The sequence below is a fragment of the Salvelinus fontinalis genome, chromosome 37 (genome assembly GCF_029448725.1).
Source record: "Salvelinus fontinalis isolate EN_2023a chromosome 37, ASM2944872v1, whole genome shotgun sequence".
Classification (NCBI taxonomy): Eukaryota; Metazoa; Chordata; class Actinopteri; order Salmoniformes; family Salmonidae; genus Salvelinus; species Salvelinus fontinalis.
This window is the reverse complement of record NC_074701.1, coordinates 25,205,304-25,226,923: the sequence shown is the minus strand read 5'-3', so window position 1 is coordinate 25,226,923 and position 21,620 is coordinate 25,205,304. Positions and strand designations below refer to the sequence as shown.

General features: G+C 44.9%; 1 protein-coding gene across 2 annotated transcripts in view; it reads right to left on the bottom strand.

Moving 5' to 3' along the window:
• The window catches only part of fmn2a (formin 2a), a 65,990-nt gene extending 47,257 nt beyond the window's left edge, over window positions 1–18,733 (bottom strand). Inside the window, exons 1-6 of one of the 2 annotated variants that reach the window (XM_055902536.1) lie at window positions 18,490–18,733; window positions 14,580–16,594; window positions 7,231–7,403; window positions 3,809–3,925; window positions 1,396–2,234; window positions 83–227 (exon numbers count right to left, since the gene is read on the bottom strand). In XM_055902536.1, coding sequence (XP_055758511.1) covers window positions 83–227; window positions 1,396–2,234; window positions 3,809–3,925; window positions 7,231–7,403; window positions 14,580–16,563 — 3,258 coding nt within the window. In that variant the 5' untranslated portion in view covers window positions 16,564–16,594; window positions 18,490–18,733. The remainder of the gene's footprint in view (window positions 1–82; window positions 228–1,395; window positions 2,235–3,808; window positions 3,926–7,230; window positions 7,404–14,579; window positions 16,595–18,489) is intronic. The other variant, XM_055902537.1, reaches the window with a different exon arrangement.
• Between the last annotated feature and the right edge of the window lie 2,887 nt (window positions 18,734–21,620).

Sequence of the window (21,620 nt, the reverse complement as noted above, 5' to 3'; positions counted from 1 at the left end):
TCAAGGGGAGGAAGAGACAGGGATGGCACCAAAGAGAGTCAAGGGCAGACAGGCAGACACACGCTCATACAATGTACAGTACCTGTTTGGCCTTGGACTTGGTGATGGTGTCTGATATTGGCTTTTTTTTCTCCTTCACAGCACTTTTGGAAAACAACTTGACAAACTCATCAAAATCCACTGACGGTTCCTCGATCTTCTCCCAAACCAGAGAACCACTCGCATCCCTCAGGTAGAAGAGAGAAAGATCTGCATTACATCGCTTTCATTTAATCTTTATCCTGGTGATGTATACCTCAAACTTACAACTGAAAATGTATGGCATGTTATGCTTTACCGAGCCCCAGAATGCAGGGAGACCAGCACTATAGCACCTCTTCAGACAACAACTGTACAGTACATTACATTTCCAATAACTATAAATAAAAACACCACTATGTATCATGCCCACTGATTATCATAAGATGGACTTATTTACATTTCACAGTACAATTAGAAGGCTATTATAAGACAAATTTATGTGTGTGGAGTCGGACCAAGTGCATCAGTACCAAACCGCCAGTGTTAGGGAGTAGTGAACATACATGTCATTTAACTAGAAATGTATCTTCATTTTGCAGTAGCTTGATGGTAGTTGAACTATATTCAAATCTAGGTAGTGTTTTCAGTAGTTAATAACGTTTTGGCCATGTAGGGGTGGAGTTAACTACTGAAACCACACACTACTTTTATTGCAAAAATAAAATAAAATATTTGTGAAGTAGGGAAGAATTTCCTTTGTTTTTCGGTATCAGACCTGCGTAAATCATAGTTGAAACATAGTTTTTGTGTTTAATAGGCTAAATGACACATTCTGTTAACACCTGACCCCAGAGTGATCTGTTCTTGCAATTTGTAGTTTATGACATTTCAGATTTAGATTTGATAATTTTTCCCAAAGTAGCTTGGATTTAATGAACTTTTTTTTCAAATGAGCTTTAGTTCAGTAAACTGTATTTTTCTTAAGGTAGCTTTAGTGTAGCTTAACTTCTTCCAGTGTTGGTAGTTTGGGAAACTATGATTTCAGAGAAGCTTTTCCAACACTGCAAAGCACATCTCAACATCTGTTTCAACTCAAACAACATCTCACCAGACTCTTTCCCCACATCTTTCTCAGATTTTAGACTGGGTTACCATCTGTGTAGCATTGGTTTACAAGGCTGATCTTTATCTTCAGTAGAAAACCCATTCTATAGACTCCATGAATGTCAATGATCTATCTCTATCTTTTGCATACGTTCTCATTCATGCGTTATGTTTATGGATATCTCATATACTGTAGTTAAACAGGAAGCTTTGGATAAACATACTGTATATGTATGAACAGTCATTGCACTAAAGTGGACTAGTAATTACTTTTTAGCATGCAGCTGGATCCTGGTCCAGTAGAGAGGCTTCATGGGCTTGGGGGGCTCAATGGGTGCCTTCTGAGGGCCAGCCTCCTGGGCCATGGTGGCCATGAATAAACCAGGAGGGGGAGGAGGGCCAAAGCCTGGGGGAGGTGGAGGTCCACTGCCGGGGGGTGGGGGCGGAGGAGGGGGGCCAATACCTGGTGGTGGGGGTGGAGGTGGAGGTCCAAAGCCTGGCAGGGGAGGGGGTGGAGGTGGAGGTCCAAAGCCTGGCAGGGGAGGGGGTGGAGGTGGGGGACAGGATCCGCCCATACCTGGTAAAGGAGGAGGAGGGGGTGGAGGAGGAGGACCAGCCACACCAGGGAGAAGGGGTGGGGGTGGAGGTGGTGGGGGCCCTCCAGAGAGCTGAGGTAGAGGAGGAGGGGGAGGAGGAGGAGGGGGTATACCTGGGGTGGGAGGTGGTGGGGGCTGGGTACCACTCTGCTGCTGCTGTTGGCATTTACAGACAAACTCAGGTTTGGGGAGGGAGGAGGAGGAGATCGCTGGGACAGAGGCTGAGGAGGAGATTGACCCTCCCTTGAAAGGCACTTCAAATCTAAAGGCCTCCTCCAAAGGGGATGTCTGTACGGAAACCTCGATCCTCTTCTTTCCCGCGAGGCTGATACCCCCCAAGGCCACAGTATTGTCTCCATCCCCACTCTTCTTAGAGTCGATCTCCATCTCCAGAGATGCATGCTGGATTTCCAGTGCTGCAATCTTTATCCTCAAGTCATTAATGGTCTGCTCCAGCCCTGTAATATCACTGCCATTGTCCTCTTGTGACAGATTCCCGGACTTTGACGAAATCTGTCACGAAAAAAGGATTTCAGACCACTTTTCAAACAGAAGCAATAAAATACAGAACATTGTACATTTTAATATTACATAAAGGGATGTTTGAAGCCCTTTTTGATGGATGTAAACAGTCAAGCCATTAACACTTTTCAAGGAATGTGCTTTTTAAGTTTACTATTTATTATACCTTTATTTTATCAGGGAGTCATACTGAGACCATTACCCACATCCAAATTCAAATACAACATGCAAGCAGAAAGAAAAAAACTCTCATAGAAAACTAACACATTCATCAACTATCTGATTTGCCATAGAGGTACCAGAACATCACATTTTAGAACATTTTGAAGACTGTTGCACAAATAAAGTGCAACAAAACTAAAAGCTGATTTACCTAACGCAGTAGAGACCAAAGGAATTTACAGAGTTAGCCATCCCTGAGAGCAGGTGTGGTAACACGTATGTCTAAACTTTAGTAAAGATATTAGGTGCAGTGGGACTTTTTGGAAAAGGGCTTAATAAATGAAAACATAGCAATATATCAACCTACGTGACATCAAAGAGGACCAACCAACTTTCTGCTAGGTAATGCAGTGATGAGTACTAAAACTGTCAACCTTAATAAAGCACAGTGCGCTATGATAAACTGCATCTAACTGCTTTAATAAAGTGGCAACTGCGTTCATATAGATGATGTCACCATAGTCTAGGACCGATAGGAACGTCGACTGAATGATCTCTTTTCTACTATTTAGTGAGATGCAGGACCTATTTCTATAGAAGAAGACCATTTGACCAAAAAATACATGCTTACAAAAAAGCAATATTTTGAACAATTCCTCAGACTTCAAACCTAGTAGATGCCACAACCTGAGTGAATAAGGGTAAACAAACACCCACAATGGTTTCAGGGTTACAGGTCAGGGTAAAGTGAGGGTCAGGGTCATGGTCAGGGTCAGGTCAGGGAAGACCACATGTCTAGACTCCAGGCTTCCAGCACCTGGGTAGTTAGAACATTGATGGGGAGACTTCAAAGACTTGACCCACGAGATTATCCAAGTCTCCCTGATCTTCAAAGAGGCCATGTGTAGAGTGCAGAGCCCAGAGTTAGATGCACATCACAACACCCATGTCTATGCATACTACAGTTCGTGTTGACTTTACAGTCCGAGTCTTTCTGAGTGACGTCCAGGAGACCATTACAAGGTTAGGAGCTTGACAGGATATGAAGTTAACCTGCTTCTGACAATGACCTATGAAAGTTATCGTAGGAATTCAAGCCAAGCCTGACCTCTGTTGGAAGAACAGGAGTAATATCCTCATGCGCTGTCATTATACAAAATATACAAAATATAACCACAAGAGGACAGTATTGTAACAAAATATGTCTGGGCATTCATTCACTTCCAGTTGTAATAGAAAACAGAAGAGTACAAAGATCTGTTGTCCTCCTGAGACACACGGTCATTTTCCATTCGCTTGAAGTTGACGCAACATTTTCAATGTCACACTACTTGAATAAATGTTCTCCTCTGGAGCTCATCTGCTTGGTGTGGTACACTACATAAAACACCCTGAAAACTTACCTGAGCTGGTTGTGGAGGGGGCCACAGTGCCTGGATGCGGCCTGGGGTACGACCTTCATGGGGTTCCCAGAGGTGGGAGGGCAGGCCGAAGGTGGCCCACGTATACAGCTGGTCCTCCTGGGGGAGGGAAAACAAACAATGTTCATGTTAGTATGTATTTTTACCAAATTTTATTCACATGATATATTACCACCATATAATAACCAGGCGAATATAACTGGGACATTAGACATACATCATTTTCAGTTTATTTTTTATTTTTTGCACTGTCCTGTTTTGGCATTTACTTACACACACAAATAAAGGCCAAAACAGGGCAGTGCAAAAAAAAGGCAGACAGCTATTTAACGTACAGACAGAGAAAAAGGAACTCCCTTCATATTTAATCACATTTTACTCCAAGGAATAAATCAATAAAGCAACCTATGTAAAGCCCTCTGTTGATTCAGAGGACATCAACCAACAACGGCTAAACCAAGAGGGCTTTCACTGTACTAATCCAACCAATAAAAACATCCACTTTTCCTAAGTGAGCTAAGGTACAGTGTTTGCTTAGCACAAGACTCCCTACTGTACAGTGGAACATGTAGAACATTGCGAGAAGCTAAAAGAAAGCCAATCTCATTAATCTGAGATATGAAAACTCAGCTTGTTACTGTGTATATTCCATTAGTTCAGCTTAATGCATGAGAGCTTATTACTTATCAACTGAGCACATTTTTTCCCTGGGATATGGCTGTGAATGATTCCATTGCCGCAAGCAGTTTCAGCACGGCATGGCACGGTAATACGATATTAAATACATGCAATTGGGCAATTCTAAGGGCCCAATTTAGTCTGAATCTAAATATATTGTAAATCAATCGGATAATTTACAGACCTCTACATAATAGCTATCCATTTATGTAAGAATATCAAGCCATTCCAACACTGTGCATGTCAAGTGTGTGTGTTTGTGTGTACTGTATGCGTGTGTATGAGTGGGTGTCTACATTTTACATAGCACATATTCATTCTGTTCCAGTCTGTGAGCTCGCCTGAGGCGTTGTTTTCTCTGTGAAGTCAATGCCAGAACAAAACCTTAACCAGAACTCCAGTTTGAACTGGAGACAGAATCACAACTACAGTACAGACAGAGACAAAAACATGGTCAGAACCTGTCATAGCACCCTACTCTATCACATCAACAATATCTTCCCCATAGAGACAATGCTGATTCATTATAGTGGCACTATAGTGATTGATTCGATCTCAGGGAGTCAAAAAGGGCTGTCTACTTTTACAGGGGAGAAGACAGTGAGGACAGAGAAAGAGAGGGAGGGAGGAAGGAAGAGAGAGAGAGACAGGAATGAGAGAGAAAGTGAAGATGAAAGAGAGAAAGAGAGAGAGGAAGTAGAGAGAATGAGAAAGAGAGAAAGAGAGAAAGAGAGAGAGGAAGTAGAGAGATAGAGAAAGAGAGAAAGAGAGAGAAAGAGAGAGAGAGGAATGAGAGAGAGAGAGATAGGAATGAGAGTGAAGATGAAAGAGAGAAAGAGAGAGAGGAAGTAGAGAGAGAGAGAAAGAGAGAAAGAGAGAGATAGGAATGAGAGTGAAGATGAAAGAGAGAAAGAGAGAGAGGAAGTAGAGAGAGAGAGAAAGAGAGAAAGAGAGAGATAGGAATGAGAGTGAAGATGAAAGAGAGAAAGAGAGAGAGGAAGTAGAGAGAGAGAGAAAGAGAGAAAGAGAGAAAGAGAGAGGAAGTAGAGAGAGAGAAAGAGAGAAAGAGAGAGAGATAGGAATGAGAGCGAAGATGAAAAGAGAGAAAGAGTGAAAGAGAGAGATATGAATGAGAATGAAGATGAAAGAGAGAGACAGAGAGAGAGAGAGCGATAGGAATGAGAGTGAAGATGAAAGAGAGAGAGCGAGAGAGAGATAGGAATGAGAATGAAGATGAAAGAGAGAGACAGAGAGAGAGAGAGAGAGAGAGAGAGAGAGATAGGAATGAGAGTGAAGATGAAATAGAGAGACAGAGTGAGAGAGAGAGATAGGAATGAGAGTGAAAATGAAAGAGAGAGAGAGAGAGAGAAAGAGATAGGAATGAGAGTGAAGATGAAAGAGAGAGAAAGAGAGAGAGCGAGAGATAGATAGATAGGAATGAGAATGAAGATGAAGATGAAAGAGTAGCATTACAAAAATGGAAGAGAGGAAAATAAAACAGGGCAAGAGATTGAGTGAGTGAGAGAAAGAAGGGTGAGGGATGACAGCAGGTGAGGGAGGACAGCGGGTGAGGGAGGAGAGCAGGTGAGGGAGGAGAGCAGCGTTGTCAATCGACACGGTTAGAAGTTGACTCTGGTCAAGCTGAATAATGCAGGGTTGCGGGTCCAACCCCAGGTAGAGACAGTGAAAGGAGATGACATGCGCGAACCCACCCAGCCACAGTGAGGCTTTTCAAGAGCAGCCTGAGCCCTGGGCACGTGGGGCTCTTATGCAATGCAGTCAGCAGATGGTCTACGCAAGCAGATGTGTGTGTCACAGAGTGACTGTTTGTAAGGCATGCGTGTGTGTGTGTGTGTGTGCACACTGTATTTCTATGTGATTTTGTGTGCATGTTATGACGGAGTGTTTGTGACTGAGTGTTTGTGTGAGTGTATCTAAGGGGGGAGGTGCACAGTGTAGCCAGAGACAAACGCTTATCTGTTCAGACACAAATCTGCTTTGGTGGTTGAGCAAAAGAAAAGCAGCTCTGATCACATGGCACATCCAGAAAGGAAACATGACAACCCATTGCCTCACGACACAATGTTCAGTCCCTATGGAGATACTGCAACAGGAAGACCCCCCCCCCACAAACACACACACACACACACACACATACACACACACATACACACACACACACATACATACACACACACACATACACACGATTGCATGTACACACGCAATATTATTATTTTCTAGTTATGAAAAATGACTAAGCCGTGAAATCTATATTTAAATCCTCAGACTAAGAACCTTACAGCCGAGTGGATTCAGCTGCAAGGGGCATGTGATAAAAATGGCACTGACAGCGCGCTCAACGAACTTTGGAAAATTATAACCACACAAACATGAGATTACGTCCGAGTGAAGCGTTACTGGGAAGAGGATTTAAACATTTATGAAATCAGTTTCGTATGGTTAGGCTGACCGTGAGAACTGTTGTCAACATGAGGAAACGCTCAAATATAAAAACATCCAGATATGGAGATGGAGTATCAGGAGGGAGATGGTGGATATTTGATACAAATCCAGAATACATTTGTTTGATTACATTTGTTCATAATAAACTATCATCCAGTGCGTGATACTAGCCAGTTCAGACGATCAGCCTTTGATCAGTGGGATATTTGTTGAAACGGCAGCAGTGAAACAATGTAAGTAAGTAAAGGGTTGGTTCTCACATTAAAGGTGATTGTGGCTGGAGTGACAATGTCTTCATGCTGCTCTCTGAAACAGTCACTGAGGGGCTGCAGGAGCCCCAGACCCAACATACGACAACACAACCTCTCCGCCTCCTCCTCTGTCACTCCCTTCCCCTGCTGCTGCAGACATAGACGCTCCAAAAGGGTGTGTCCTAAGGAAGAGAAAGAGAGAAAGAGAGAGAGAGAGAGAGAGAGAGAGAGAGGAAGAGGGAGAGAGAGCGAGAGAGAGAGACAGCAACAGAGACAGAGAAACAGAGTGACAGAGAAAGAAAGAAAAAAGAAAGAAAGAAAGAGAGAGAAAGAAAGAAAGAAAGAAAGAAAGAGAGAAAGAAAGAAAGAAAGAGAGAAAGAAAGAAAGAAAGAAAGAAAGAAAGAAAGAAAAAAGAGAGAGAGAGAGAAACATACATTTCAACATACCGATTAGGATCTGGCTAAAAATACTTGAATCAGTCATAGAGCCCATTGCCCTTTATGGTTGTGAGGTCTGGGGTTCGCTCACCAACCAAGATTTCACAAAATGGGACAAACACCAAATTGAGACTCTGCATGCAGAATTCTGCAAAAATATCCTCCGGGTACAACGTAGAACACCAAATAATGCACGCAGAGCAGAATTAGGCCGATACCCACTAATTATCAAAATCCAGAAAAGAGCCGTTAAATTCTACAACCACCTAAAAGGAAGCGATTCCCAAACCTTCCATAACAAAGCCATCACCTACAGAGAGATGAACCTGGAGAAGAGTCCCCTTAGCAAGCTGGTCCTAGGGCTCTGTTCACAAACACACCCCACAGAGCCCCAGGACAACAGCACAATTAGACCCAACCAAATCATGAGAAAACAAAAAGATAATTACTTGACACATTGGAAAGAATTAACAAAAAAACAGAGCAAACTAGAATGCTATTTGGCCCTAAACAGAGAGTACACAGCGGTAGAATACCTGACCACTGTGACTGACCCAAACTTAAGGAAAGCTTTGACTATGTACAGACTCAGTGAGCATAGTCTTGCTATTGAGAAAGGCCGCCGTAGGCAGACATGGCTCTCAAGAGAAGACAGGCTATGTGCTCATTGCCCACAAAATGAGGTGGAAACTGAGCTGCACTTCCTAACCTCCTGCTCAATGTATGACCATATTAGAGAGACATATTTCCCTCAGATTACACAGATCCACAAAGAATTCGAAAACAAATCCAATTTTGATAAACTCCCATATCTACTGGGTGAAATTCCACAGTGTGCCATCACAGCAGCAAGATTTGTGACCTGTTGCCACAAGAAAAGGGCAACCAGTGAATAACAAACACCATTGTAAATGGTATGGTTATTTATGGTTATTTATTTTCCCTTGTGTACTTTAACCATTTGTACATTGTTACAACACTGTATATATATAATATGACATTTGTAATGTCTTCATTGTTTTGAAACTTCTGTATGTGTAATGTTTACTGTTAATTTTATTGTTTATTTCACTTTTGTATATTATTATTACCTCACTTGCTTTGGCAATGTTAACACATGTTTCCCATGCCAATAAAGCCCCTTGAATTGAAATTGAATTGAATTGAAATAAATAAATAAATAAAGAAAGAAAGAGAGAGACATTCGTAAAATAGATCTCGGGAAGACACCGTTATGAAGAAACAGATTCTGCAGAGGATATTGATGAGACAGCAGAGGGATTTTTGGAATTGATTGAGATACACATAGATGTAAAATGAAGAGAGAAACACTTAACGTTCAAAGATCTACAGATAGAGAGTGAGATGGTAGATCACAGATTCAGACAAGATAATTAACACCTACATCTACATGTGCATGTCACGCCCTGGCCTTAGTATTCTTTGTTTTCTTTATTATTTTAGTTAGGTCAGGGTGTGACATGGGGAATGTTTGTGTTTTGTCGGTTTTGGGTGATTATATGGAAAAGGGGGTGTTGGGTGTATTGTATGGGTTTGTGTGTAGTGCATGTGTCTAGCGTTGTCTATGTTGGTTTAGTTGTTTAGGAGAGTCTATGGTTGCCTGAATGAGTTCCCAATTAGAGACAGCTGATTTCTGTTGTCTCTGATTGGGAGCCATATTTAGGGTAGCCATAGGCTTTCATGTGATGTGGGTAATTGTCTATGTAGAACGTTTGTAGCCTGTATGTGTATGTGCACAACGTTATTTAGCTTCACGGTCGTTTGTTGTTTTGTATAGTTTGTTAAAGTGTGTCGTGTTCGTTCATCTTCTTTAAATAAAAAGAGAAGATGTATCATTATTCCGCTGCATCTTGGTCCGTCTCTCCAGTACACGATCGTGACAGAATTACCCACCAAAGGATCAAGCAGCGTGAATTGGAGCAGTGGCCTGCTACACAGGATTATTGGAGTTGGGAGGAAATATTGGATGGAGAAGATCCATGGGCACAGCCGGGAGAATATCGCCGTCCCAAAGCTGAGCTGGAGGCAGCGAAAGCAGAGAGGCGGCGATATGAGGAGGCAGCACGGAAACAAGGCTGGAACCCCGTAAGTCAAACCCAAGAATTTCTTGGGGGAGGGCTCTCGGGTAGTTTAGTTGGGTCAGTCGGGAGACGTGAGCCAACTCCTCCTGCTTACCGTAAGGAGCCGGTGAGGGCGGATTTGGAAGTGAGCGACGCAGAGACAGTAAAGGAATTAATGGAGAAATTGGAGGAGAGAGTTATGAGGGATGTACTGGTTTGGTGCATGAGGCACGGCATCCGTCCGAATGAGCGTGTTGGTGAGTTAATGTCACCGGGAACAGCTCTCCATACTCGTCCTGAGGTGCGTGCTAGCCGTCTGGTTAAGACAGTGCCTACAGCACGCACAAAGCCTCCTGTGTGTCTCCAGAGTCCTGTGCGTCCTGTCACTGTTCCTCCACGTACTAGCCCTGTGGTGCGTGTCTCCAGCACATTACCACCAGTGCCTACACCACGCACCAAGCCTTCTGTGTGTCTCCAGAGTCCTGTACGCACTGTTCCTTCTCCCCGTACTCGTCCTGATGTGCGGGTCCTCAGCCCGGTACCACCAGTACCGGTACCACGCACAAGGCCTATAGTACGCCTTGAGAGTCCAGTATGCCCTGTTCCTTCTCCCCGCACTAGCCCTGAGAAGCGTGTTCCCAGCCCGATACCACCAGTGCCGGCACCACGCACTAGGCCTAATGTGCGTCTCCAGGGTCCAGTATGCCCTGTTCCTTCTCCCCGCACTAGCCCTGAGATGCGTGTCCCCAGCCCGGTGCCACCAGTCCCGGCACCACGCACCAGGCCTACAGTGCGCCTCAGCCGGCAGGAGTCTGCCGTCTGCACAGCGATGCCTGAACTGCCCGTCTGCCAAGCGCCATCTGAGCCATCCGTCTCCCCAGCGCCATCTGAGCCATCCGTCTCCCCAGCGCCATCTGAGCCATCCGTCTCCCCAGCGCCATCTGAGCCATCCGTCTGCCATGAGCCTGCAAAGCCGCCCGTCTGCCATGAGCCTGCAAAGCCGCCCGTCTGCCATGAGCCTACTGAGCTGTCCGCCAGACAGGAGCCGCTAGAGCCGCCAGCCAGACAGGAGCCGCTAGAGCCGCCCGTCAGACAGGATCTGCCAGAGCCGCCAACCAGACAGGATCTGCTAGAGCCGCCAACCAGACAGGATCTGCCAGAGCCGCCAACCAGACAGGATCTGCCAGAGCCGCCAACCAGACAGGATCTGCCAGAGCCGCCAATCAGACAGGATCTGCCAGATCAGTCAGCCAGCCATGAGCAGCCAGATCCGTCAGCTAGCCATGAGCAGCCAGATCCGTCAGCTAGCCTTGAGCAGCCAGATCCGTCAGCTAGCCATGAGCAGCCAGATCCGTCAGCTAGCCATGAGCAGCCAGATCCGTCAGCTAGCCATGAGCAGCCAGATCCGTCAGCCAGCCATGAGCAGCCAGATCCGTCAGCCAGCCATGAGCAGCCAGATCCGTCAGCCAGCCATGAGCAGCCAGATCCGTCAGCTAGCCATGAGCAGCCAGATCCGTCAGCCAGCCATGAGCAGCCAGATCCGTCAGCCAGCCATGAGCAGCCAGATCCGTCAGTTAGCCATGAGCAGCCAGATCTGTCAGCCAGTCATGGGCCGTCCCTCAGTCCGGAGCTGCAGTCCCTCAGTCCGGAGCTGCCATTCCTCAGTCCGGAGCTGCCATTCCTCAGTCCGGAGCTGCCCCTTATCCTGGTGCTGCCCCTTACCCTGGTGCTGCCCCTTACCCTGGTACTGCCCCTTACCCTGGTACTGCCCCTGACCCTGGTACTGCCCCTGACCCTGGTACTGCCCCTTACCCTGGTACTGCCCCCTACCCTGGTACTGCCCCTTAGTCCGGAGCTGCCCCTTAGTCCGGAACTGCCCCTTAATGCTATGGGGTTAATGTGGAGGGGGGTCATTTGGAGGAAGCTAAGGAGGTGGTTAGGGACTATGGTGATGTGGGGACCACAACCAGAGCCGGAGCCGCCACCGTGGATGGAAGCCCACCCAGACCCTCCCCTAGACTGTGTAATGGTGCGCCCGGAGTTCGCACCTTAAGGGGGGGGTTATGTCACGCCCTGGCCTTAGTATTCTTTGTTTTCTTTATTATTTTAGTTAGGTCAGGGTGTGACATGGGGAATGTTTGTGTTTTGTCGGTTTTGGGTGATTATATGGAAAAGGGGGTGTTGGGTGTATTGTATGGGTTTGTGTGTAGTGCATGTGTCTAGCGTTGTCTATGTTGGTTTAGTTGTTTAGGAGAGTCTATGGTTGCCTGAATGAGTTCCCAATTAGAGACAGCTGATTTCTGTTGTCTCTGATTGGGAGCCATATTTAGGGTAGCCATAGGCTTTCATGTGATGTGGGTAATTGTCTATGTAGAACGTTTGTAGCCTGTATGTGTATGTGCACAACGTTATTTAGCTTCACGGTCGTTTGTTGTTTTGTATAGTTTGTTAAAGTGTGTCGTGTTCGTTCATCTTCTTTAAATAAAAAGAGATGATGTATCATTATTCCGCTGCATCTTGGTCCGTCTCTCCAGTACACGATCGTGACAGTGCAAGCAGCTTCAATAATTGGCACCTACTTGTGCAAGCAGTTTCGAACTTCTAATCTACATCATTATAGAAAATGTTGGCGCAAAAATGTATATGGATAGTATTAGCTATCACTAAGTAGCTAACGTATCACTGTATAATGTTTGTTTTTATAAACTGGGTGGTTCGAGCCCTAAATGCATCTTGGGGGCTTGTTGTATATGGCCAACACACCACGGCTATGGGCTGTATCCAGGCATTCTGCGCTGCGTTGTGGCTAAGAATAGCCCTTTACCATGGTATATTGGCCATATATCCCACCCACTTATGTTGCAAACATAATTAGAACAGTAAAAATACATGTTTTGTCATACCCGTGATATGTGGTCTCATATGCCACAGCTTTCAGCCAATCAGCATTCAGGGCTCGACCCAGTTTTAAAAAACAAACATTATACATTGATACGTTAGCTAGATGTAGTACTGCATAACAGTATTGTGTTACTACTATTATTTTATAAATACTGTGTTTTCAACTTCTCTGTGCAACATCAATTGGTCCTGAGGTGGCCAAAAGAGGGCATCTTCTTAGAAATCACATGATGGAAGGTGCTTTCTGCAAATGCCATGGCTTAACCTTCACATTAACAGCTGGCATTTAAACAGTACTCTAGGCTACCATCAAAAGAACAATATTTATCAGAACCATCCTGGTCATTGAGTCATAGGAGGCGGGGAGGAATAATCCTACCACATTGCTCAGCTGTGTATGTTACGAAAGGGATGGTCTAGACAGAGCAAGGGAAGGCCTGGTTTTCTAATCCAGAGATGTCACAAGTCATGGCATTGTGACCAGAGGAGCTTTGGTGGGGAGACGTAGGCCTACTCCTCTACTGATCCATGTTCTACTGGCAGGATATTCAATTAAAACAGTCAAACGAATCATCTATAATGCTATTATATGCGTGTTATGACTTGAATTAGCTAGAACACGTGAACCAATTGCAAATAACGCCAAAGCTCAATTACTGAAGAAATCTAAATTAACGCTGCACGACGCTGCAAAGTAGGTTTTTTCAACGTTGTGTTTACGATTGTCTCTTGTTTGCGAGGTAGAAAAAGAACATTTAGCGATACAAAACTTCTTATTGTCCTTGCAATGGATGTTTTTTAGATTATGATCAGGTAAGGATAGTTCAAAGCTATTTTAAGCTTATCTAAGCAGTCTGATTAAAGAACATGAAGAAATCAAAATGATTGTTAAAATGCGCCGTTGCTCTCTGTTCAATAGCCAACACTCTTTTAGATACACATACAGTATGATGATGAACAACCTTATCCAAAGAAACTGTAGTTTTGTTGCCTTTAAAGTGTGACAAGGATGAACACAAACAACAACAGCACCAGCAAAGAATCTCCTTCCCCTCAGTGTATAAGCTAGTGACCCCTGTCACTATTGATATTCTCTAAAACAGATCCATGTCACATGACTGAGTGCGCCAATAGCTGAGGCAAACCAGGGCCAGACTGGATAACAAGATAGTCTGGTTGATAAAATGATCAACTGATAATCAAGTTTGACAGCTCAATCCTGGGCAAGACAGCAACATACCACTGTATCAAGGAATGATCTGAATATCTAGCTACAGTTCAGCTGTGCAAATGTGAAGATGTTCAATCAAATTTGATTTATCACAGACTTTACCGTGAAATGCTTACTTATGAGCCCTTTCCCAACAATGCAGAGATAAAAAGTGTGGGTGTGTGTAGCCCTCTCAGACAGTTGGGCAAAGAACGGCATTGCCATGGGTGAGTGATCAATTTCACAATCAGCACTGCTGCAGGAGCAGAGAGCTGAAACAGCTGAGCCCCAGACCATCAGCCTTCTGTAGTCTACTAATACTGAGGAGGATATCCATGTCAACATATTGTTCGATAAGGTACAGCACAGTATGTTCTTACAGATTCAGATTCAGATTCAGTATACGGTATCATTACATTACATAATGTGATGTTTAATAGAAATACATTTATATCTATTGGTCCTATATTTATAAATACACAATGGTTATTGTAATTTTACATGATGATAATTATCATTACACACTCACATTGCACACATTATCATTACACACTCACATAATCCCTGTTTGGCAAAAAGGCTCAAAGCCCAAAATGATGGCTTACAACCAGCCTTCCATGGATTCCCAGCCATAATAGGCCTAAATTATTATCTAACCAACATATTTACCCCATTTATGCCAATGTTACCCTGTAACTCATTTAGCACCTCTATGCTCAGTCACTTACCAGAGAAGACATCTTGATATGGCCCTGTGGTGGCGTTCTGGACACCTGAGAGGCGTCGTCTGGTGCCAAGAGTCAGAGTAGCCCCTGAGATGCCTCTCTCTGACCCCCCATGCTCCTGGAGGTCAGCGACATCCTCATGCCTAGCTCTGAGGCCTTCCAGATCCTTGGTCCAGTCTGCAGAATGACTGAGAGGCCCGGCGATACTGCAGGACCTTTGCCTGGTGGTCCTCCACACCTGGGCCTTGTGGCCCCCATACCCTGCCCCAGAGCCTGGCCCCATCCTACGGGGGATAAGGGGGCTCTGGCTGGGGGAGCCTATGGGGGATGTCAACTGCCTGGTGGTGGTCTTCACATAGGAAGGGTGGATGGGAGGATAGGGCTTGACAGTGGAGGTAGTGGAGGACGTCCTTCTGGAAAGGGCTCTTTTGAAACTGTCAGCCGTCAGCAGAGAGACAGAATAGCTACTCTTCCTCCTGGTCATAGACCAGAAGTCTTTCCCCCTGTCCCCCTCCTCCCTCTCCACAGTCAGGTCCATGTTACTGACACTTCTGGGTGACCCTGAGGTCGTTCCCAACCTGATGCACTTGACCCCCTCGATGGTGCTACCCCCCTCATCAAAGCTCTGGCTCTGAGTCAGCTGGGAGGTCACCACCGGACTCTCCAGGTCGTCCTGGGGCTCCTCGGCGCTTTCATAGGATGTGGTGGTGGCGGTGGTGTCTGGGAAGCTGTAGGTGCTGGTGGTTTTGGGCAGGGGGCTTCCACTGCTCCTCTCGGTGTCGAAGGCAGCCGAGGAGGGGCCACTGTCACTTGGTGAACCTAAATCTGACTCATCCCCAGATGCCACACCTCCCTCTGCCTCTGACTGTCCAAGCTCAGCACTTTGGTCTGGTCCTACAGTATCAGTAACAACAGGTGTCTCATCCACCTGTCCCTTGTCCAGGTCTGGCCCATGAGTGGAGCCTACCTCCTGTGGGTCAGTGGGGTCAGGGGCTAGGGGTTTAACATCACCACCGGAGGTGGGGGAGGTGACCCTCTCAGCCAAAGGGACAGTGACCTTATCCAGGACCCCGTCAGAGGTCCCATGCTGCTCCCTAATAGCCTGCTGGATGTCCGACAGCAGGTCTTCATGATCAGCCGCAGCAGAGTGGAAGCTGTAGAGGTCCCCGTCTGATCCTGAACTAATCCTCTGGCCCTCGTCCTCAGGCCCCGATGTTGTCAAGTGGCCTTGCTCTGGCTCACCATCTGACATCATTCCCAGCTCGTCTGCTGAGAGGCTGCTGTTGACCCCACCAGTCTCCTCCAGCTGGGACCCCTTGCTGTCCAGGATATCCTCCTTGGACAACCCCTTTGCCTTCGACAGACTCTTCCTGAGCCGCATACTGGAAAACACAGAGCTTTTGGATTCCGATTTGGATTTCTTCTTGCCGGCATCTCCCTCTTTGGATTTCTTGCCTTTATTGGAGCACTCCAGTTCCCTGTCCTCGGCTCCCCCATCACAGGGGGCGTCTCCCCCTACCACCTTCCTCTGCTTGGCCTCCTGGTTCCCCATGTTCCTAAACAGGCGGACCCCCTTGGCGATCAGGCCATGCTGCTGGGGCTGTTTCTCATGGGTTGCTGAACTGGTTCTCCGGGAGCTCAGCACTAATCCCTGCCTGCTCGTCGGTGTCAGGAGCAGCTGTGAGGATGCTGCTGCTGAGAGGAGGCTGACAGACTCACTGTCTCCCTCCCCCTCCCTGCTCCTATCTGCTTGCTCTGCTTTGTTGCATAACGGGCTGCTGGATGAGCGACCCAGTCGCGCATGCTCAATGCGAGGCTCCTCCCCGTCCAGAGAAGGCGGAAGCGGCTGGTGAGTATGATGTTGTTGTTGTTGCTGTCTGCGGAGCAGGTTAGTCACACTACTCTTCCTCCTGTCTCTAAACGCTGTGATGAAGAAGCTCTCCTTCAGGAAAGGAACCTGGGTCTCTACAGTCTGAATGGTCTGCATCCTGACTGCAGGAGGGTACAAGCTGGACAGTCTAAATTAACAACAGAGAGAGTGGAAGCATTCATTTATTCAGTTTATATTGAAACATAATTATTTACAGTAAGATCAGAGGCACTTTGTTTTCAATGGAGCCTATAGGGAAGACTGAAAAGAAAATCCAGGCAAAATTCCTATTCAAATCACGTTTTGTCATGTAATATAGTTAGACCTCAATCTATGCTTTCAAAGTGTCTGCTAATGCCATTATCATTAATCCATCATCTGGAGGAAAAATATAATATAATAATAGCTCTCTGGTTTGTGCTACAACAGCATTATAAACATTTCATATCCATTGTGGTGTTTACCCGTTAAAAACCTAGTATTTAACACTGCCTTGTTTTTTCCTGGGTTTTTTCCTTGTTTTATTCTCCTGGGTATTCCCTGTACTGTTACAAATATGTCAGCAGTTGTTTGCGTCATGTCTATAGTCCCAGTGGGAATATGATTCAAGTAATCAGTTCCAATCTCTACAGCCTACATATCTATGAATAGCTGTGTGTTTAGTCTGTGTTTTAGTACACTGAACAAAAATATAAACACAATATGTAAAGTGTTGGTCCCATGTTTCATGAGCTGAAAAGAAAAATCCCAGAAATGTTCCATAGGCACAAAAAGCTTATTTCCTTCAAAGTTTGTAAACAAATTTCCCTGTTAGTGAGTATTTTTCCTTTGCCAAGATAATCCATCCACCTGACAGGTGTGGTATATCAAGAAGTGATTAAACAGCATGATCATTACACAGGTGTACCTTGTGCTGGGGATAAAAGGCCACTCTAAAATGTGCAGTTTTGTCACACAACACAATGCCACACATGTCTCTCATGTTTTGAGGGCCGTGCAGGAATGTCGTTGACTGCAGGAATGTCTACCAGAGCTGTAGCCAGATAATTGAATGCTAATTTCTCGACCATAAGCTGCCTCCAACGCAGTTTTAGAGAATTTGGCAGAATGTCCAACCGGCCTCACAACCGCAGACCATGTGTCACACCAGCCCAAGATCTTCACATCCGGCTTCTTCACCTGTGGAATCGTCTGGGGGGGGGGGGGGGGGGGGGGGGGGGGTAATAAATAATAAAGCCCTTTTGTGGGGGGAAACTCATTCTGACTGGCTCCCCAACAGGTGGGCCTGGCTGCAAAGTGGCTGCGCTTCTGCCCAGTCATGTGAAATCCATAGATCAGGGCCTAATGAATTAATTTCAATTGACAGCTTTTCTTATATGAACTATAATTCAGTATAATCTTTGAAATTGTTGCATGTTGCATTTATACCCTGAACTAACACATCTTCCACAGTGACATCTTCAGTACTGTACAGTAGGTCTATGTAGCTAAATATTTATTCCAGGGTATTCTGTTGATTCTTATCATTTAGACACTGTAATCAATACATCTAATTCAAACAGTGATTACTAGTTGAACATTGGGTGTGGCTCATTGGTAGATCATTTCTGGAGAATGCTTGGCAAGAAAATGGCCCCCACGGTACATCTATCAATGATCAGCATTTGACCTCAGATGTTCAATGCGTATATGTTTACCTGAGAATAATACTTCTCAACTTTAATTATTTAAAAAAATGTATGCAACTTCACTACTTTAAGATTCACTTTCTTGATTATTAATATGAATCATTCTCTGCATAGTAATAGAGCAGAACGACTAGATTAGGCCTACCGTACACTGTGATACAGTATAGTCCAACCAATGAAATACTTGCCCAGTAAACTGTTTAAGCAATTTATCACCAACAACTGTCTGCACAAAGACGAAAGGCTACTGTTTATCTTCCAACATAGAACAAAATACATTATCACATTGGGCCAAAAGGAAAATCTGCGGAAAGGAAAAAACAGTTTACATGAATAAGATACAAGTTATACATACCTTCAGTTCAATATATATAATAGCAGTCACTCTACACCCACAGGAGAGAAGAGAAAGTCCTTTCCTGAGCGTTTTTTCTCCAGTATTGAGTGGAACACAATCAAGTGTTTGTAATCTCCACTGGGCTGCTCCTCTTCCTCGGTCACATGAAGAAGTGGTACTTATCATCACATGTCCTGATCCTGGTCATACTCACCCTCGCTCTGCTCCTCCTTCACAACACACAACAACATCCTGCTGTTACTAGGAACACAGCCTGCTGACAGGCAAACTATTTCATTATGATATGATTAGCACTAATGCTAATGCCTAACACATTTTCCAATTCAAACCATGTGGTCGTACTACAGATATGCACTGTATGTATACATATAATTGTACTATAAAGGGCCCCCCCTTTAAAAATGAAATGCAGCGGACATACAGTCAGTCAGCCGGTATCATATTTTGGTATAGTTTAGATGACTCTGTATCCAATATCTCTTGAGGTTTTAATTGGGGTGAAACGTGTAATATACATGTACTTATGTGTCATATAATTGCAAGGTGAGGTCAGAAAGCTGGAGCCTTTTAATCTGTACATTGCAAGTATTTCAGAGTGTTTTCTCTCTGGAACGTAATAAATAAAAAAGTTTAACTTGTACAGAGAATATGTTCTTTAACATAATATAGATAATAATAACATATGCCATTTAGCAGCTGCTTTTATCCAAAGCGACTTACAGTCATGCATCTCATGTATGGGTCGTCCTGGGAAACGAAACCACTCTTCTGGCATTACAAGCAGCATGCTCTACTAACTAAGCTACAGAGGACCACTTTCATGAGTGATGAGATCTCTTGTTTATAATTATACAATTACTAATTGATGGATAATTTGCAATCTTCATTGTTCAGGTCATTTTGGATGTTTTGCTCAACCCTATATGTAATAGTTCAACTCCAGTATACTCAGTTAGTTGAGAGGTGTGATTTAGTTTCAAGCTCTGGGTATTGTACTGTGTCATGGTGTAATAAATCCACAGAGTCACCAAGGAGACTAGTGTGGCCACACATGTTTAATGTTGGCTCTGAATATCCCCATGAAAAAAACATCTTCTTTTTATTAAACAAACAACATGAGATTGTCTTGTTTATTCAGCTCCAGCTGCTATAGCCTGTGACAAGAGAAAATAAGGGATCAACATCATCCTTTTCATCCATCATCCACACATGAACACTTGAAAGAATACAATGGATGTGATAAGGTACTCCTTTGTAAGCCTCTGTGCTCAGCTTTGCTTTAGATTTTGTTTATAAATTTAGTAGGAGTTGTCATATATTCTTTAACATTAGAAACTGCATCAATATTCTCTAAGTATAGGTTTCTCAGAGACCTCTAAGTCATTATGCTCCAATAAAGTTATTAGGTCAATATCGACCTGAACCATCAAGTGGTGAGGATGATGAGATATTTGGACATGTGTGTTGGGTCTGCGTCTGAAATAGCACCGCATGCCCTATGGGTCCTGGTCAAAGGGAGTGCACTATACAGGGTATAGGGTGCCATTTCCGATGCAGCCTAGGTGTAACAGCAGATCTGTAATGTGTTTGTGTCCGGCATAGCGGGCCTTGGCCATGAGCTTGTTGACCTGGGTCTCATTAATATCACAACGCTCCTCTGCCTCATCCAGCTTATGCTGCACCTTCCTGAACTTAGACATGTGGGAGTTGGATGGTTCCTCCTTGGAGGGGGAGAAAGTGAGAGGGAGAGAGGAAGAGGATACAAGAAGAGGTAAGGAGGGAGAAACCCAGATAATAACAATGTAATGATTCTCCTTATACAGTGATTATTTGACTGCAAGTCTACTGTGACTCACTGCTTCCTCAGCCTGCCTACTGTAGATCTTAACTTTCAACTGCAGCTTGTCCACCAGGTCCTGCAGTCTGCTGACGATTTTCTTATCTTTCTCAGTCTGCGTGAGAGAATAGTCAAAGCCCACAAGTCATGTGTGTGTGTTTGTGTGAGTGTGTATGTGAGTGAGGGTGTGTGCAGGTGTTTCTCTTACCTTGTAGGTGAGCTCCTTGACTCTGCGCTCATACTTGCGGACGCTCTTGACAGCATCCACACCTCCTCTCTGCTCGGTCTCCACCTCAGTCTCAAGCTCACCCACCTGTAGCACAGGGGACATGGACACAATGTTTGAGAAGATGTAATCTATACTCAATCAAATTATATGTACTGGCTTTTATACTTGGCATCATAACCATCATAATCACTAATATATTATTTGGTATCTGTACCGGCCAGAGAAATGCTATATTCTTCGATATAATGTGCTACAATTGAACATAAAACTCTGAATGCCAGAATCACTGCTAAATCCCCCTGCTCTCCAGTTTCTGGGGCTGCTTCTTGCTACCCTTCCCGGCCAGGTTCTCAGCCTTATCCAGACAGTGCTGCAGGTCCTTGACTGTGACCTCCAGGTTCTTCATTCTCTCCAGGTGAGAGCTGATGTCATGCTCCTTCTTAAGCTCCTCAGCCATCATAGCTGCCTGGAACAATAGATAGCATGCAGGTCAGAATAAAAAATATTAATTTCTAATACAAATTGGACAATCAGATTGTATTATCATACATACATTCTCTAGAAGGGAGTCCTCTCAGATGTTTGCCTGGGGTTGTAGACTACCATACAAGCCACGTTATGAGGATTCACATCAGTGATATGCTTCTTGATCTTCTCCTCTGCGTTCCTGGCCTCCTGGATGATGTCGTCCACCTCTCCTTGCACTGTCACCAGGTCAGTCTCCAACTTCTTCTTGGTGTTCAGAAGTCTGGTGTACTGGAGGAGGATTACTTTATTAATGATGAGTTGAACCTCAAGAGAATCTCAAGAGAACATAATGTACAAGTCACATGATGGGAACTGGAAATGGCTTTTGACTCTTGTTAGCTGGGAGTGCAGAGGTCCCACACGCTTGTTGGCGTCTACCAGCTTGTGCTCGCCCACTTTGCGGCCTCTCTCTGTCTGCTCCAGAACAACCGTTAGCTCCTCAATGTCAGCCACCATCAGAGAGTTCCTGCGGTCAACCATGGCGGCCTGCTCCTTCATGTCTTCAGCGGCATGCTGGGACAACGACATATATTC